Below are 19,464 nucleotides of genomic sequence, written 5' to 3'. Positions count from 1 at the left end.
GTTAGTGTTTGTTTTATGGGCCATAAAACGTAAATGCTCCAAGTACACTTGAAATTATTGTGTATATCTGGGTGTCACTGGGTTGCATGTTCCATAAATGTCAGTTAGAGCATGTAGGTTGGTTGATAGGATTCTTCAGAAGATTCTATCGATCTATTTATTAGTTCTGTTGATTATCAGGGAAGGATTGTTGAAGTTTCAACTGTGGATTTGTCTCTTTCTCCTTTCCCTTATCTCCATTTTTGCCTCATATGTTGAGAGATCTCATATATAGAACTTTATACCTTCAGAGTGAATTGACCCTCTTGTGATTATGGAGTATCTCTCTTTGTCCTTGGTAATTGCCCTTATTCTGAAGTCTGCTTTGGTAGTAATATAGCCACTCCAGATTTCTTTGATTAGTGTTTGCATGGTATATCTTTTTCTCTCCTTTCTCTTTTAATCTGTCTTTATATTTAAAGTGGGTTTCTCAGAGGCAGCATGTATTTCAGTCTTGCTTCTTTATCCGGTTTGACAATCTCTGACTTCTAATTGGTGTCTGGGCCATTTAAAAAAATCCAATTATTGACATGGTTGGTTTGAAATTTGCTCTCTCTCTAATCGTTTTCTGTTTTCTGGTTGTTCTGTTTGTTATATTGCCTCCCCTCATTTAACCTAATTTTGGATTAATTGTTTATCATTGATTTTATGATTCCCCTTGGGTTTTACAATACATATTTTTAATCACAGTCTACCTTGTAATGTTTTACCACTTCATGTATAGTATATCTTATAATACTATCAATTCCTAATTTTTATCTTCCATGACATTGTACTATGTTTTATTTTTGTGTAAACTGAAAATCCATAATACATATGTACTGATTTTGGTTTAGTCAATTTTCTTTTTTTTTATTATGTTAATCACCGTACATCATTAGTTTGTGATGTAGTGTTCCATGATTCATTGTTTGTGTATAACACCCAGTGCTCCACGCAGAATGTGCCCTCTTTAATACCCGTCACCAGGCTAACCCATCCCCCCACCCCCGTCCCCTCTAGAACCCTCAGTTTGTTTCTCAGAGTCCATCGTCTCTCATGGTTCGTCTGGTTTAGTCAATTTTCTTTAGAGAAATAATTTTTTTTAAAAAAAGATCTTTTATATTTAAGTTTACTGTAGTCATCACTGGAACTAATTTCTTCATGTAGCTTCAAATTTCTGTCAATTTTGTTTCTCCTTGAAGAACTTTATCATTTCTTACAATGCAAGTCGGCTGGTACTGGATTCTCTCAGCTTTTTGGGGGATGGAGAGATGAGAACTGGAACAAAAACCAAAAAAACAAAAAAACAATTTTATTTCACTTTCATTTCCTGTTTGAAATTTTTGCTGGGTATAGGATTTTGTGTTGATAGGGCTTTTTTCCTCCCATTTTAAACTCTTAAAGATGTGGCTGCATTAGTCTTTCTTATACATGGTTTTGACAAGAATTTTGTAATATTATCTCTTTCCTTTGTATATATTTCTCATTTTTATATGCCTGTTTTCAGGATTTGTGTATGATGTGTCTAGGTGTATGTAAGTATATTATAATATTTATTCTTTTTGGGGTTTTCTGAGCTTCTTGCGTTTGTCTACATTATTTTTCATTATCTTTCCGAATAGTTCTTTTGCCTCTTTCTCTTTCCTCCCCCCTCCTTTTCCTTTTCCATCTCTTCCTTGTTCTTACTCGTCTTGGATTCCAAAAATTCTTACTAGATTCTTGTTAGGCATTGTCCCACAACCTTTGATTCATCTGTTCAGTGTTTTCCCCATTTCTTTTTTCCTGTTTCAGTTTGGGTAATTTTTATTAAGCTGTTCTTAAGTTCACTGATTTTTATCCTTGGCTCTGTTGAACCCACATAATAACCCATAGAAGATATTCTTCATTTCTGTTACCAAGGTTTTTTGTTTTTGTTTTTTTTTTAAGATTTTATTTATTTGACAGAGAGAGACACAGTGAGAGAGAGAACACAAGCAGGGGGAGTGGGAGAGGGAGCAGCAGGCTTCCCGTGGAGCAGGGAGCCCGATGTGGGGCTCGATCCCAGGACCCTGGGATCATGAGCCGAAGGCAGATGCTTAATGACTGAGCCACCCAGGTGCCCCACCAAGGTTTTTTTCTTTTTTAATCTTTAATATTTTCTTGATTCTTCTTTCTGTTTCTTTGCTGATATTCATCTGTTCATGCATATTTTCCACCTTTTCTACTAGAAGCATTTACTGTATTAATCATAGAAACTTAAAATTCACTGCCTGAAAGTTCCAACATGTCTATTACAGGCAGGCCTGGTTCTGTTTTGATTTCTTTGTCATTTGTTGGGTTTTGTTTTTCCTTGCTTTTTGCGGTGTATCTTAGTTACTGACTGAATGTGAGAGATCATGTATGGGACACATACTGAAATGAATAGTATTTATGTCTGATAATGGGTACTTTTTCTGCTAGGCTATTAGCATGGAGGTTGAGACAATTTAATGGAGAGCTGAGCTGGGTTTGAGTTTTCTTGTTTAATGTGATTGCCTTAATTATACCACTACTTCAGATTCCTTCAGCTGTATTTTGTGCTTAGGATGGGGACTTTGTTCCTGGAATGCTGCTCCGTGCTATGCATTTGATCTTCCCTCTACTTCCATACCTTAGAAATTTCTCTTGCTGTACTCTTGACTGTTTTTTTGATGATCGTTTACTGCTGCTTTTCCATCAGTGCTTGCCTGCTTGATGGTGAGTATTTTGTTGTGGAGGAGGTGTTTTGGGTAGGCTTGTCAGTTGTCCTCGTCCCGTTTCAGACCTAGCCAAAGCTGTTCCTTAGGTCTCTAAAATGGGGCATTTGCGGGGCGCCTGGGTGGCTCAGTCGGTTAAGCACCTGACTTCTTGATTTCAGCTCAGGTCATGATCTCAGCGTACTAAAATGGAGCCCTGTGTCAGGCTCCACACTCAGCAGGGAGTCTGCTTCTCTCTCCCTCTACCGTCCCCCTGGTTGCATTTGCTCTTTCTCTAAAATAAATAAATCTTTAAAAAAAAATAGGGCATTCTTGATGAATCTGTCCCTCTTTTCCATGGTATCTGATTCATATCTTTGTAGTTCCTATGTGGGAGAGAATATTCTTCCCTGCCCTAGGACAAGATGACCTAGAATGTTGAGGCCCCTAGAAGATTTCTCCCCACAGGTGTAGGAGTTTTCTTTTATCCTAGCCCCTGAGGTGTAGTATCTTCACCTGTTCCTGAGGGCAACAAAGTATTGCCTTTGTATCCCTCCTAGGGTTTTTTGTTTTGTTTTAAGATTTATTTATTTATTTTAGAGAGCATGTGAATGGGGGGAGGGGTGGGGGAGAAGGAGAGAATTCTTAAGCAGATTCCCCACTGAGTGCAGAGCCCTAGGCAGGGCTGGATCTCTGGATCCTGCAGTCATGACCCAAGCCAAAACCCAGGTGTCGTACGCTGACTGACTGAGCTACCCAGGTGCCCCTCTCCTAGTTTCTTAAGGTTTTGAGAAGAGAATAATCCTGGTGGTCCTTTGGCCCTTTTTGCAGTGAAGACTTCTCCCTCTTCCAGGGTCATAACCAAGGAAAGCTTTCTCTCATCTTCTACTCTGTCCCCAGTATTTCTCATAAGCTCCCAACAGAGAGCTCCCAGTGAAGTCCTTGCAACTGGGAGTGAACTCCTCTTGGGTCTGTGGCTGCCAGAGATTGTATATCTCACATTAGTCCATAGTCCACCTTTACCATTTTAGCTGAATTCTTCTTATTTAGCTTGTATGGTACCTGGTATCTCTTTCTCCTTCCCCTTAACACAGGTGAGCGGGTGCTTGTGTTCTGTCTTTCCTGAAGGTACTTTTTTTTATCCTTAGATTTTAGGCTGCTTGGTTGGCTTGTAGCCTCAAATTTATAATGGTTTTAAGAAGTTTTGATTTTATAGTTTATCTGGTTCTTTGTTGGTGTTGTGGTTGCTGTAAAGGTTTGGAATGGGCCTCTGCCCAGCATTCTACATCTGAGACAGAAGCAGAGTTCCTGTAGACTTTTTTCAGCCTCATCTTGCACCTCAGCCTTCAGAGCTCCTTAATTTCTTTGGTTCCTTAGGTTTTCTTTGTTCCATGTTGGAATTCATTTGCTTGTTGATGGCTCTTCAGCTTTCTGCCTTCTAGCATTTAAGAGGGTCAAGAAAGCTATAAATCAACGAAATTGATGATATGTCCATCTTTAAAAATATTTTTGACATTTCACATGTGCTGTTGTCTCTACCATTTTTTCACTAGTATTGCAGAGCTTGAGATTTCAAACTGTTGTAAGTCATTCTTATTGAGATGACCCTTCACAAACTAGTAAGAGAAGTATAGTGATAGGAGGAGATTTTTGAAAAATCTGGAAAACCTATTCACATAAACCAAGAGAAGTAAGTTTCATTAAATTGCAGAGGTGGTGTTTTTCAAACTTTTTACAGTGACCAAATAATACATTCATATGGCAACTCTCATTATACAAGTATACGCACTAAATGAAAACGTATGGTCTGATAATTTTTCTTCAGTTTTCTCCATTAAAAAAAAATGTTGGGCCAGACCTACTAAACTAATTTCATGACCCACAAAGGAAGCTGCCGTCACCAATTTGAAAAACCTTGCAGTGTAGATTCTGATAAAGGTGTTAGAGGACACCTGCATTGTTCAGTCGGTTGAGCATCCAATTCTTGATCTCAGCTCAGATCTCACTCTCAGAGTCGTGAGTCTGGGCCCTGCATTGGGCTCTGCACTGGGCGTGGGGCCTATGTTAAAACAAAACAAACAAACAAACAGTGTTAGAATTACTGCTTTATTTGTACTTGGCTTGAATACTTAGAATATTTTCCAAATATGTGTGTATGTTTCATTATTTTGTGCTTTATTTTTGTACTGAAAGCACGTTTTAAAAATGGATTCTGACAGTTGAATTTTCCCTTATTAAGGCTGTTTACATCACTGGAAAAGAAGTTTTTAGCTTCAAAATGATTTCTTTTGTGGATGCAACTGCTGGTTCTGCATACACAGATATGAATGTGGTTGACGTTCAAATTAATTTAACTGTTGGTTGCATTGAAGTAGTTTTTATCACAAAATTTCTTTATTCTATATTGGTAAGTATGTTTATAAAATTTTTTATTTTTGCCTACTAGTTGGAAATTGCCAGGTGTCAGCATAGGTAAAGAGCAAAAATTCCTTGCTTTTTTTTTTTCCCCCCTGATTTTTCATAATTTTCTGGGTATCCTTTATCATAATTGAAATGCATAGTGTGTTATTTGTATAAAATCATTTTCATATAGGAATAGTCCAGTTAATTCTTTTTTTTTATTTTTTTTAAAGATTTTATTTATTTATTTGAGAGACAGAGAGAATGAGAGAGAAAGCACATGAGATGGGGGGAGGGTCAGAGGGAGAAGCAGACTCCCTGCTGAGCAGGGAGCCCGATGCGGGACTCGATCCAGGGACTCCAGGATCATGACCTGAGCCGAAGGCAGTCGCTTAACCAACTGAGCCACCCAGGTGCCCAGTCCAGTTAATTCAAACATGCATACTAATGTATTAAATGTACATTATATACCATATATAGGATTTGTTATATATATCAATTGAATTCTTTATATATAATTGGTTAAAGTCTTTGTTTTACCTGACTTAAAATTCTAATTAAAAATACTAAATATATAATTGAAGTTTGTTTTGGTCTCATGTAATCATTATGGAAATTATAGTTTCTATTGCATATTATAACCGTAATCATCTGGGGCTTTAAAGAGTTTAAAATTAATTTTTGTATGATACTGCCATAAGGTGTTTGAGTCCTTTTTCTCCTTTTCATAGTTTTTTCCCCTGTGTTTTTCCCTTGCTGTCAGCTGATAATTTTTTCCTGTGAGTGTCATACCTGTCTCTATGACTTCAGTATTCACTTTTTAAAAAAAATGTTGTCTCTAAATTTTGGTGTATAAACTAGATAATCAGTTGATTCTAAATAAATAATATTGCTATTTTTGTGATCTTTTAAATCGAGGTTACAATACAATTTTTTCTATAGCCATAAATTTTTTTTTTTCATACACAAATAGTAAAGATGAACAAGCATCCTTGGTCTAATTTTTATTCTGATTTATTTTTATAAATAAAAATCATTATGTCCCTAAGCCCTGCCTTTCACTCAAAAATTACTGAAAATAAATTGTTTTGAAACATGAAAATGAAGTACAATTTTAAAATTAAGTATAATTCTAGATATATTTTGTGTTACTGAAGTATTTTCTAGAGTTCAGAATTAAAAAAACTTTAGAGTTCTTGATAAACATATTTTACTATTTTTTCAGTTACTTTTTATCTTATAAACATAAATAAGCTGTCCATTGAGGCTCTATAGGGAAATATAGTATGCTTGCTTAGCCATTAGGAAAAGTCAGATAATAAAGGGAAGGAGTTTCCAGTGAAACCTTGCAATATCCGCATGTTTCTCTGTTCCAGGGACAAAATTTTTGTTTTTTCACTATGTTTCTGTATCCTAGTGTTTCTCAACTTTTAAAATTGCAGAAAATTGAGATTTAATACAGACAACCAGACTTTGAATAAAGAATGTTTGGTTGTACCAAGAAAAGACTTTTCTCATGGAGGTGAAATCAAAACTATCAAGATATATTTAACAATCATTAATTAATGGTAACCATAAGAATATAATTTTGTTATCTTTTAGGCTTTTATAGATAATTTTCAAGCGGCTAAACAAGCCTTGGCTGAGGCTACTGTTCAAGCAGCAGGAATGGCTGCTACTGGTGTAAAAGAATTGGCACAGAGGAGTTCTAGAATGGCATTGGATGTTAACATCAAAGCCCCAGTGGTGGTCATCCCACAGTCTCCAGTTTCTGAAAATGTTTTTGTTGCTGATTTTGGACTAATTACAATGACAAACACATTCCATGTAATAACAGAGAGCCAGAGCAACCCCCCACCCGTTATTGATTTGATAACAATAAGGTTGAGTGAAATGCGACTATACAGGTAAGCTTTTCTTAATTACATTTGGTTGTTTTTTACATTAAAGGTTTTGGTATCCTGAGTCTTCTGTCTACAGGGAGATTTTATTTTATATAACTACTGAATTTTGAGATTTTTTTTCTTCCCCAGGGTTTTTGGCAAGATCTATTATACTCTTCCAGTTCTTTGAAAACCTAGATGGTATTTGAAAATCACTCCTTAGGTAATTAGGAACACTGTACAGTTTATTATCTGAGGATGTATATTTGTGCTTATTTGTAGTTCTTTGTAAATTACAAGGTTATGAAAAAAGTGGGAGAATTTCTCATATAATACATTTATTCACTTAGTAAATACAGCATTGCTCAAACTACTCTATCAGCTTCGTGCTGTGGATCTGATGCTCTAATTTAAAACAAAATAAAACACAGTAGAATACAATCATATGCAATCATTGGGCATAGGATTATAAATTAGAATAAGTGAATCTCCTAATATAAATTAGAATAAGAGAGTAAGTGAAGAGTTCCAGAACTACTTAACTGTGTTTCCATACTATTTCTAATCACCTGTTCTAGATTTAACACTCTCTTTCTTTTCTGACTTGGATCCATCTCTATTTATACCACTCACTTGCCCTCTTCTTCCCCCGTCATTTTTCTTTGATCTCATTTTCCTTGTCTCATTCCCCTTATTTTGCTACCTCTACTTCTCTTTGACCTCTGGTTGGTCTGGCTTCCTTCAGCCCTTCTTTCTTTATTTTTTTAATTTTTAATTTTAATTTTAATTTTAGTTTATTTTTAATTTTTAAGTAAGCTCTATGCCCAACATGGGGCTCAAACTCATGACCCTTATTAGATCAAGAGTCACATGCTCTACCAGGTGAGCCAGCCAGGTTCCCCTGGCCCTTATTTCTATTAGTTGAATATTTTTAAGGTAGCTATATTGAGATATAATCAGCATGTAATAAATTGCATATCTTTAAAATACACAGTTTGAAAAGTTTTGACATGGTTACATGTGTGACAGTTTGTGTACAGTTGTAGTATTTCTTAAATATTTGGTAGAATTCACCATTGAAGCCATTTGGGGCCTAGAATTTGCTTGTGGGAGATTTTCAACTGCAATTTCCATTTCTTTAATAAACTCAGGACTATTAAAATTATTTGTTTCTTAAGTGATCTTTTATTTTTTCCTCAAGAAATTAGTCCATTTCATCTCAGTTGTAAAATTTTATGGCATAAAGTCCATAATAATCCTGTTATTCATTAATATCTGTAGTGTTATCATCCCAGTTGTTCTTGATATTTATAATTTTATGTCATTTTACTAATCTTAATGAGCTACCTTCTGATTTTCTGTCTTGTTTTTCTCTTTTTCATTGATTTCTTCTCTGATATTATTTCTTTCTGCTTACTTTGGGTTTAATTTTGCTCCTTTTGTAGGTATCTTTTGGTGGTAGCTAAGATTACCGCTTTGAACATATCTAATGTAGACACTTAGTGTTAAAATTTCAGAGTTTCTCTCTATAGCTCTTCTCTCTGGCATTTTACCATATGAACTTAGCTGTCTTGTTCTTTTTAGACTCTCAGCTCTGTCTTCTCAACTTGTGGACTTTGCCGGTCTTTTCCTGGCTTACCCCTCCCTTTGCCATGGCCTGTAAATTATCTCAAAACAATGAAAGTTGGGGCAATCCTAGGGCTTACCTTGTTTTTTTTAACCACCTCTCAGAAATGACAGTTGCCTGATGTTCTGTGTCTTGAAAACCACTTTTTAATGTTTTTTTATGTGGGTTTTTTTGGTGAGGGGGAGTTGTTTCAGGCACAATGGTAAGCCTGGTTCACATTATTTCATCTTGGATAGAAGGAAAAATTTTCATCAATTGAGTATTTATGTACTTATTAAGCACCTAGTATATCCCAGGTACTGTGCTAGGAAGAAGTTTAGTAACAGTCTTTACAAAGGATGAATAAATAGTACCTACCTCATTGTTGAGGTAGGTGTTATTTAATGAATTTACTGAGCTGATGCACAAAACTAGGATTACGTTTAGATTTTGGAGGGGTTGTAGAAAACCAGGTGAAAAGGAGACAACACTGGAGGTTGAAAAAATGGTTTACTAACTACTGGAGTGATTCACATATGAATTATATGTAATGCTGTCTAGGGTAGGGAAGTGAGGTAGTGGAGAACTAACCAGTAAAGAGAATTTAAAAGTAGAATTTATAGTCAGAGGTTGTTGAATGAATGTTAGGATTCAAGGAGAGAAGTTAAATTTGACTGGGTTGCAGGTTTGTAAAATTCAGTATTTGGTAATAATGCAGTTCACGGAGATAAGATAGAGCAATGCAGAAAAAACCGTTGAGTAGAGACATTGAGTTCTCTATGGGGCAAAATAACTTGGAAGTTGTTGTCTAACTTTGATATAGAGATACACAGAAAGAGATTGGAAGGCACTTGGACATGTGTATGGATATTAGAGTGTTTGGACTTCTAGATTTGGGAGTCCTTAGTAATATTTAGGTAGTTATTAAAGCCTTTATCACACAGTTTTTAGAGTGGGACATATGGGACAGAATGCTCACAAATGCCAAAACGTAAGGAACATACATTTCTTAAAAGAGACTAAGAGCGAGCAGGCAGAGAGATGGGGGGCAACCCAGGGGGTGTATGTTGGGACAGTGTTGAGGACTCTGTTGATATTGTTAACCATGAATTAATGGTACATGATATTTTTTTATGTAATACTTGATATTTGGTGTTAGATTCAGGCAAGACTGAATTTTTAACAAGCAGGTGTGACTCAAGGTAGTAGAACAGGATTGTTAAATATCCACCATGTTGATGGATAATGGAGATGGAAGAAATCAAAGACAAGAGGGTACTGATAGAGTAAAAGAATGTAGAGAGGGGTTTATAAACTGGAGATTCATCAATCTCAAAGTCTTCAAAAATAAACACTAGTTGTTGATTGACTAAAGCAAGAAGTAGAAGGTGGTGAATCTGGTTGATATTATGCTTAAAGGGATAGGAGTGAGGGTTGGGGAGTATCACTGCAAATTAAGGAAAATGATTTCTATATCTCTTAACCCTGAGACTGATAGGGTGTTAAATTGATAGGGAGAAAAATTGGCCTCTATTTAATAGAGCTCCATGGAAAGCCAGGTTTCAGTTAAGGTAATACATTTAGTGAAGACATTGGAAAATGTAGAATGATTTGTTCAGCCAAGTCCAGATAATTCAAAAATCATAGGAAAATAGTGGGTGAGAGACTTCTATTTTAATAATACACTAAAGAGTAACAATTTAAACTTTAGATGGCTCATTAATTTTTTAAACTGTATAAAAGTCTAAATTTACTAAAAAAGATGATCTATAATCACATCTTGCCTTATTTCAAGAAATGGTAGATGTAAACTAGGTGTGAGCCTATATTACAAACATTGTTTTGAAAAGAGTTCACTAAATATCTCTAGAGCATTAAAAATATTATTTTTATGTCCAAAAATGAGTTAACTTTTTATTGAAGAAAAACATAAAATGATATTTGGATGAATAGAAAAGGTTGCTGACAATATGACCACCCAAAGGTAAGTACTATTAATAATTTGGTGTGTTTCTTCTAGTTCATTATTTCTGCACATATGTTTGAGTAGAATAAGAATTATATTGTATATTTTGGATCATAAATTCATTTTTCCCCTTAACAGTATGCTATATTTTTCCATGTTATTTTGAGTTCAACTTTTTTTTTTTTTTTTAATATTTCACTTTATTCTACAGGTTTTTAAAAATTCATTTGCCAGGTGTTAGAAAGTTAATTTGATCCTAGGTTCTTTTGCTGTTATAAATAACACTGTAATGATGATTGATATAAATCTTGTTCATCAATACTTATATGACATTCTACTCATGTCTTTAGGATAATTCATTTCCTACAGATGAATTTCTAGAAATAGAATTAGTTATAGAGTATAACCAGTTTCCTCTGAAATAATTTTAAAATTATTGATATTTGGAAATTCAGTTTGGTTACAGCTTCAGAGTAAAGCACATAAAGACAAATAAGTATTTCATATTTGTGACCACCTGTTGAAATCTTTTTGTTGCAAAGCTATTAATTGCAATGTAAAATTTTGAAAAGATATTTACAGTATTTCTATGAGGAAAATTGTAAAACTTAACCAATGACCAGAAAGAAATCTTGAATAAATGTGGACAGAATATTTTCCTAGACCTAATAATATAGAGATGTCAGTTTGTATACATTAATTTATACATTTAATGCATTCTCAATAAAAATCAAATAGTTCTTTTTAAAGTCTTTGAAAAATTGTGAAATGTTTTTTTGAACTATAAATAGGGGACAAGATGTCTCAAAGATTTTTTTTTTTTTAAAGAAGAAATTGGAGAATGGAAACATCATAACATTTGAGGTACTACTAAAATAGATTGAATTGTGTTAAATACTTCTAAAATGTATTATGATATGAAGTAAAATAATTAAAATAATAAAACAGAATAGAAAGTCAGCGATTGACCACAACTGTGTATGTATATTCTAATTATTCACATATATAGTCAATCCTGTTATTCACAGATTCCATATTTGTGAATTTTCCCACTCGCTAAAACCTATTTGTAACCCCAAAATCAATACTCATGATACTTTTACAGTTATTTCTTGTGCATAGCCATGCGTAATGTTGATCTCCAAAGCCTATGTTCCCAACTGAGGTGTCAGACAAAGTGACATTCTGCCTTCTTATTTCAGCAAATAATTGTAAAGCACATGACAATTGCAGTTACCTAAGTGAAGGACTGGCAGTACAGTGTAGAATAAAATAAACATAGTCCCTTCTTTCATGAAGCTTTTATTCTAATTGAAACTGCAGACAAGACAATAAACTATTAAAACACTATTAGATAGAATGTGGGAGAGAATAGGAAAAGTATCTACCCCAGATATTGGTTGGTACTGATAAGGAGAATTTTTTTTAAAGAAGTAATCTTTTGACACAGTAATTAATGTTTCTTATAGTTTGCCCAGAAGAAGAAATTTACTCAAAGATATGTACAAAGATAATCCAAGTATTTATTATAGTGAAGAATTAAAAGCAACATAACTTTTTAACAGAAGGTTGATAAAATGACTTATGTTATATGTCATATAATATGCACCTATTAAAATTGCACATGAGGAATTTCCAGAGAAAAATGGCTGAGTATGAAGATCCTAGACTCACCTCCTTTCATGGATAAACCTAGATAATACTCACAGTCAGTATAAATAACCCAGAAAACGACCTGAAGGCTGGCAGAACAGACTCTCCGCAGCTAAATGTAGAGAAGAGGCCACATCAAAGAGGAAGGGTGGAAACATGGTGGGGAGCCAAACTGAATCTCAAGGCTGTCCATCTATAGGAAGGAGGGACACCCGTGGTCATGGAGAAGGGAGAGATACAGATCCCACCCCAGGCACAGGGAACCCCACTGAGAAAATGAATCTTCATAACATTTGGCTTTGAAAAATCACAGGGGCATAACTTAGCAAGTTCTTAAAATCAGTGGGGCTTAATACCTGGAACTTTAAAAAATCCACAGGCTCGGCTCTGGGAGAGCCAGAGCACAGTGGGAGACTGAATACCCACCATCAAAGAGACAGCACAACAAACAGCCCCCCTTGAGATACAGCACAGAAGCAGCAGTTTGCAAAATGTCTAGGATGTACAGGAAGTAGATTTATTTACTAATCTCAGAGCGTGTGCAGAAGCGATAGGGGTCTTTGGGAGTCTTATGCAAGAACAAAGAAGCTGACCATTGCCATTACCCTCCCCTGCACCACAGCCTAGATACATGGACACTGTGGGAACCAGCACAGCAAAAACACTCTCCACCCAGCTTGCTGATCGTGCGCCCTGTGCTTGCATGCTCTGCAGACCCACTCCAGCCATCCTGGCTGGGCAGTTTTCCTAGTTGCCTGGAGGTCCCCTCCCATGGCAGACCAGTGCAAACCTTGCTGGCACCACACACTCTGCCCCCACATTCTCTGGTGGACCTTCCCTCTCCAACATGCCCTTGGCAGGAGTCCATCCAAAGAGGTGGCACAGGCCTGGCAGTGTGCAGGCAGCACCAGCCAGCACCATTCCAAAGTGACTCCTACAACAGGGTAAAGGGAAATAACCACATACAGCGGTTCACCTATGGCCTCAACAGTAGGCTGGGTGCAGACATCTGGTCTGATTGCAATTCCCACCCACTAACAAAAGCTTCTCAGGGACAACACAGGAAGAGGCATCTGTATTTCATTGCTACCACTGCTTTGGCAAACACCTGGTCTGACCCAAGTCAGTGGGTAGCCCCAGACTGGACTACTAACAACACAGGGACCAAACTCTGCTCAGAACAGGCAAAGAGAGCAATCTCAGGCAACAGGACTGAAGGCAAATTCAGCTCAGTCAGAGTAGGGTGCACATAACATCTAGAGGATACTCCTGAAGCACCACATTCTGGTGAACAAAGAACATTGCACTGTAGAATGCTACAGGGCTTCTTCATAAGGCCACAACTTTCAAGAGCAGGAGACAGCTGATTTTTCTAACACATGGAAACAGACACAGAGTTAGACAAAATGAGGAGATGGAGGAATATGTCCCAGACGAAAGAACAGGACAAAATCACAACAAGAGAGCTAAACAAAATGGAGATAATATACCTGACAGAGAATTTAAAGTAATGGTCATAAAGATACTCACTGGACTTGAGAAAAGAGGGGAGGACTTCAGTGAGAGCCTCAACAAAGAGAAAGAAGACATTAACAGAACCAATCAGAAGTTAATAACTCAATAACTGAAGTTTAAAATACATGAGAGGGAACAAATAGACTAGAGGAAGCAGAAAGATGGATGAACGACCCGGGGAACAGAGCAATGGAAAGCAATCCGGCAACCAGAGAAAGAGAAAAGAATAATAAAAAAATGAAAGTAGATTAAAGGAACTCAGCAACACCATGAAGTATAATAACACTCACACCATTGGGATCCCAGAAAGGGAAGAGAGAAAAGGTGACAGAATATTTGAAGAAATGATAGCCAAAACCTTACCAAACCTGGGGAAGGAAACAGAAATCCAGATCCAGGAAGCAGAGAGATCCTCCAACAAAATCATCCCAAGAAGGTCCACACCAAGACACATAGTAATTAAAATGGGGAAAAAGTAGTGATAGCATCTTAAAAGCAGCAAGAGAAAAGAGTTACATACAAGGGAAACAAAAGCAAAAATAGACTATTGGGACTACAGCAAAATAAAAATCTTCTGCCCAGGAAAGTAAATAACCAACAAAGCAAAAAGACAACCTAGTGAATGAGAGAAAATATTTGCAGATGATATATCTGGTAAAGGGTTATTATCCAAAATATATGAAGAACTTACACAGCTCAACACACACCTAGTTGAAAAAATTGGCTGAAGAGATAAACAGACATTTCTCCAAAGAAGACATCCAGGTGGCCCCAGATACATGAAAAGATGCCCAACATTACTCATTATCAGGGAAATGAAAATCAAAACCACATTGAGATATCCTCGCACACCTGTCAGAATGGCTAGAATCAAAAACACAAGACAACAGGTGTTGGTAAGGATGTGGAGAAAAAGGAACCCTTGTGCACTGTAGGTAGGAATTCAAACTGGTGCAACCACTGTGAAAAACAGTATGGAGGTTCGTCAAAAAATTAAAAACAAAATTACCATATGATCTGTTAATTGCATTACTGGGTATTTACCCAAATAATATGAAAAATATGAAAAGATATATGCACTCCTGTGTTTATTGCAGCATTATTTATTATAGCCAAATTATGGAATTATGGAAAATTATTGAAATCTTGCCATTTGCAACAAAATGGATGGATCTGGAGAGTATAATGCTAAGTGAAATAAGTCATTCAGAAGACAAATATGTAGGATTTCACTCGTGTGTAGTTTAAGGAACAAATGAACAAACTAAAAATAAACATAAAAAACAGACTCTTCACTATAGAGAGCAAACTGATGGTCACCAGAGGTGAGGTAGGTGGGGAGGTGGGGGAAATAGGTGAAAGGGATTATGAATGCAACTATCTTGATGAACACTGAGTAATGTGTAGAATTGTTGAATCGGTATATGGTACACCTGAAACTAATAATAACACTACATTAATTATACTGGAATTTAAGAAATTAAAAATAATTTTAAAAATGAAAATGCATTTAAAATATTCTTTATAGGCCTTTTAGATTTCCTAACTTACTCCCATTAAATGGAGATTGCAAGCATGCGTGCATTTAATTCATAAAATGGTATGATACTAGGCATTCTGAGAGATCCCTGATGACTCCCATATTTCTCTCCACTTGAGTAAGTGAATCTAAAATTCTGCAGTCATAGCTTCATACATACCCTAGTTGAAGCATTTGGAATTTGCTGCCAGTTAAAATGTAAGTACATTATTAAGCAGTACTACTTTGAAGTTGTCACTTGAACGTACAGTGAGAGGCTTCTGTGGTCACATTATCAATTGAAATGCATTCAGTAATTATTGTTTTCATCATTCCGAAGCATTAGTCCTACCCTTATGAATATTTGGAAAGGCAGGTATGGTTCAACTTAATATGAAATTTCCCATATTCAACTGCTTTTCATCCACAGAAGTAGACATTTTATATGGTCTAACTTTGCTATCAAGTTAAGGGGATATGTGGTATTCTCCATACCTAAGTGAGTGAATTAAGTTGTTTTTATAATGAGGTCATCTATAATGTATATTTTCCGATTATATAGAGATAGTTCTCATTTAAGGGTTACAACTTATACATTTTTGGCATTTTTTTTAACATATTGCAAAATCTTATTCTGAAGATTGATTTCTTTATAATGTAGATAACTTGAGCTCAGAGAAAGTTACCTAAATTCATGGTGGGGTGGAATATGTCTCATTTTGACTTGGGAGGCTGGGTAGATTTTATTTTTCTTTAAATACAAAAATTACTGATTTTTACTATTTGTATATAGAAGGATAAATTTAAAAAAAAATTTTACTATGAGTGTATATGAAACAAAACAATTTTATTTCTACTTACAGGACTCAATTTATTGATGATGCATACCAGGAAGTACTAGATCTGCTATTGCCATTAAATCTTGAGGTGATTGTTGAGCGAAATTTATCTTGGGAGTGGTACCAGGAAGTTCCTTGTTTTAATGTAAATGCTCAGCTAAAGCCCATGGAGGTAACTTTTTGCATGCTTGTTGATTTCTGTTTTGTTGGTTAAAAATATTGCTTGGGAACATAAGATATTTTGGTGTAGATGTTACATATTGATCAGCTCTGTCAAAATTGAAATAGTAGCTAATATAACTTAGAATTCATTGAATGTTCTCCATTCATTCAGCAAACATTTGAATGGCTTCTCTGTGTTAGGTCCAGAGTTATATATGGAGAGACAGTGGCCAAGAAACTATGGCATTATCTCTGCCTTCATGGAATCTAACCACTCTAATGTAGGGGTTAGCAGTTATGGTGTTAGATGTGTGATACTTAGACTATAAGAAAGTACATAGGCATGTAATTTAAGTAGTTATAAATTGTGGTAAATTCCATACTGGAAGCAAACGTCAGATCTGATAAGTAGTCTGTTGGATATATTAATTTAGAACTTAGTGGAGAGGGCTAGACTAGAAATAATAATGTGAAAGTCATCAGCATCTAGATGGTATTTAAAGCCACAACAATATGTGAAATAACCTAGAGAAGGTCCTAGAAGAAATGGAAGAGGTTGACAATGAAAATGGCAAATGGGTCAGTTCCTTATGCATAACTTTACCTAGCTATTGCTTGATACTGCTTCACAGATCTCTAATGTAACTATGCAAAATTTCCTATCTTCCCTTTGACTGCATGGAAGTCAAAACTGTATCACATGCTTTGCTAAAGTGATAGCAGCACATACTCTGGAAGGTTACTTTAAGAAGCCTACTCAACAAATCCTCTTCCCTCCTCCCACCCCCAGTTTTCTTTCTATTTCTCTCCCCAAAAAAAATGTATTCAAAAAGAGAAAACCATCATTTTTAAAGGTTTCAGGTTTTAAAATTCAGAAATACATTTAGATTTGAAAACATCATCTCAACTGAAAATTCTTAAGCTCTTAATGTATAAGATCATATTAGACTCCCTAACTTGTAAATGGAACGTATCTTTTTTTTTTTTAAGATTTTATTTATTTATGAGAGAGAGAGAGACAGAGCACAAGCGCACAAGTGGAGGTCAGAGGCAGAAGGAGAGGGAGAGCAGACTCCCTGCTGAGCAGGGGGCCTGATGCAGGGGCTCAATCCCAGGACCCCCGGGATCATGACCTGAGCCGAAGGCAGACATTTAACCAACTGAGCCACCCAGGTGCCCCAGAAAGTATCTTCCTAAGATAAAAATTGAAGTCTCTCCATATTTTAAGACAACTGATAGAAACTTTTAAAACATAGGTAGCATGTTTTACCCAGCATATACTGCACAGATTCTCTCCTTAGTAGGCCCAGGTCTTAGGCAGATCTCTGTGGGGCAGCAGGGACACCATTTTGCTCCCCTCTTCTCCAGGAAGAATGCTGGCAGCATGTTCAGGTGATATTGCAGACCGTCTGTAAAGGGCTGGCTGCCTTCCAGGGCAGATGAAATTGGGTCTTTCCCTGTCCTGATCCACCTGAATTGTCAGCAGGTATGGACCTGGGTCCACATATTTGACCCCTCCTGGATCAAGGAGAGGTTAGAATCAGTTACTCTAATGCATCTAGACTAAGTGCTACATCTTGTGATTTCTGACTTAGACATTTGGGAGTAGCAGGATAGCCTGTCCTGACATGTAGGAGCCATGGACCAGCAGTCCTGGGATTCTTAGAGTTCTTGCAACTTCCTGGACCGAGCTGTTGGCAAGACTGAAGAGTGATCATTAATATCAATATTTGGGGGGCATTCATTATACATGTACTAATTGAAAGACATGATTTAGACATGGTTGTAATATTTAACTTCAGCTTATTAATTTATATGAACATAATTTTGTAATACCAGATACATAATAAACACAAGGTGTCATGAATAAGTGAAAACGCTGGATTAGTATATCATCTTTGAAATATAGTCAAAGGAATCCTGGTACAAATAAAACTCATTTTGTGGGATTAAAATTATTTCCTTGAGATGATTAAAACATATCAATTTAAAACTCATAGTTTTGTTTTGTTTTTTGTTTCACTGTATTTTAGTTCTCCAGAGAAACATAGTCAATAGGATGTGTGTATTTGTGTGTGTGTGTGTGTGTGTGTGTGTGTGTGTGTGTGTGTGTGTGTGTGTATACACTTCGTCTGGATACAGTAGACTGACTTCTTGATGACTCAGTTTTAGCATCTCCCTGACACTGAGGATGAGGTTCAGGAGAGGTTAAAAATGTGGTCTCCTGAGGCAGGCTGCAACAGCTGTTAACTACTTGAGTGGATCATGAAGAACCAATTTTATCCTAGTTGGTGTTCCCCAGAAGGTGGCTGGGTATTTGTGGTTGGTCTGTGCATCCTGTATGTATTCTATATACATATCATATATGTAATACATCTTGAATAATACTGGACCAAATATGTAGATTCTATGGTCTAGGCAAGTTGACATAGAATTAACCATCATAGCTTTCGATATAGTTCTTATGTTGGTGATTTTAGGCTAAATTCACAACACATGGGGTTTTGAGTTAGTGCGTGAGTTCTTTAAGTGAATTTAAGTCTCAGCTTCTTATACAATCAGGATATATTTATACCTAGGACTTTTGTGAGGTTCAGACTAAAAAATAATTCATATATAAAACACATTGTGAATTATTTTTCATGATGCAAATCAATATTTTTGAGTAATTTGTATTTGTAAATTGAGGTGCTTAGTAAGTAAAAAAATGCAAAGTAGCTAGATAAATGAAAGTTCATTTTAAAGGTTTTAAATTATTAGGTTAATTGATATGTTCATAACAAAAACTTATTCATAGTTTCATTGGTATTGACATCTAATTTCTGTATTTCTCAAAGTACTAAGATCATTCATTTAGGAAACTGAATATCCTGTTAGTAGAAATATCTAATGCACTAAAAAATTGGTTTGTAGAGGACTGAAATGAAACACTTGCTTTTCAGAGTAAGAGCATTTCTAACTACATAACGTAATAATGTTAAAATAAGCAAATCTTTCTTTTCACAGCTCATTCTTAGTCAAGAAGATATAACAACTATTTTTAAAACATTATATAGCAATATATGGTATGAAGAAGGTGGTGGTGCCTCACCTGCAGGACTAAAAGATCAGAATAGTGTTAATAGTGGAGCTACTAATGCTTCACACCATTTAGAAGGTATGTTCTGAACCTCAAATCAGCCCTCCCCTCTCCATCCCTAATCCCAC

At 35.9% G+C, this 19,464-nt stretch overlaps 1 protein-coding gene across 6 annotated transcripts in view; it reads left to right on the top strand.

Annotated features, from left to right (window-relative positions):
- The window catches only part of VPS13A (vacuolar protein sorting 13 homolog A), a 267,302-nt gene that overhangs the window by 134,937 nt on the left and 112,901 nt on the right, over nt 1-19,464 (top strand). For all 6 annotated transcript variants that reach the window (XR_012374024.1, XR_012374025.1, XM_025891365.2 and 3 more), the window contains exons 32-35: nt 4,954-5,121; nt 6,717-7,021; nt 16,120-16,267; nt 19,264-19,414. Coding sequence is in view for 4 of the 6 variants with exons in the window: in XM_025891365.2 (XP_025747150.1) it covers nt 4,954-5,121; nt 6,717-7,021; nt 16,120-16,267; nt 19,264-19,414 (772 nt within the window). In the remaining 2 variants the exon portion in view is untranslated. The remainder of the gene's footprint in view (nt 1-4,953; nt 5,122-6,716; nt 7,022-16,119; nt 16,268-19,263; nt 19,415-19,464) is intronic.

Source organism: Callorhinus ursinus, unplaced genomic scaffold (assembly GCF_003265705.2).
Source record: "Callorhinus ursinus isolate GAN/ISIS: 27379988/994484 unplaced genomic scaffold, GSC_fseal_2.0 scaffold28, whole genome shotgun sequence".
In the NCBI taxonomy this organism is placed as follows: domain Eukaryota; kingdom Metazoa; phylum Chordata; class Mammalia; order Carnivora; family Otariidae; genus Callorhinus; species Callorhinus ursinus.
This window is presented reverse-complemented; position numbering and strand designations above follow the sequence as displayed.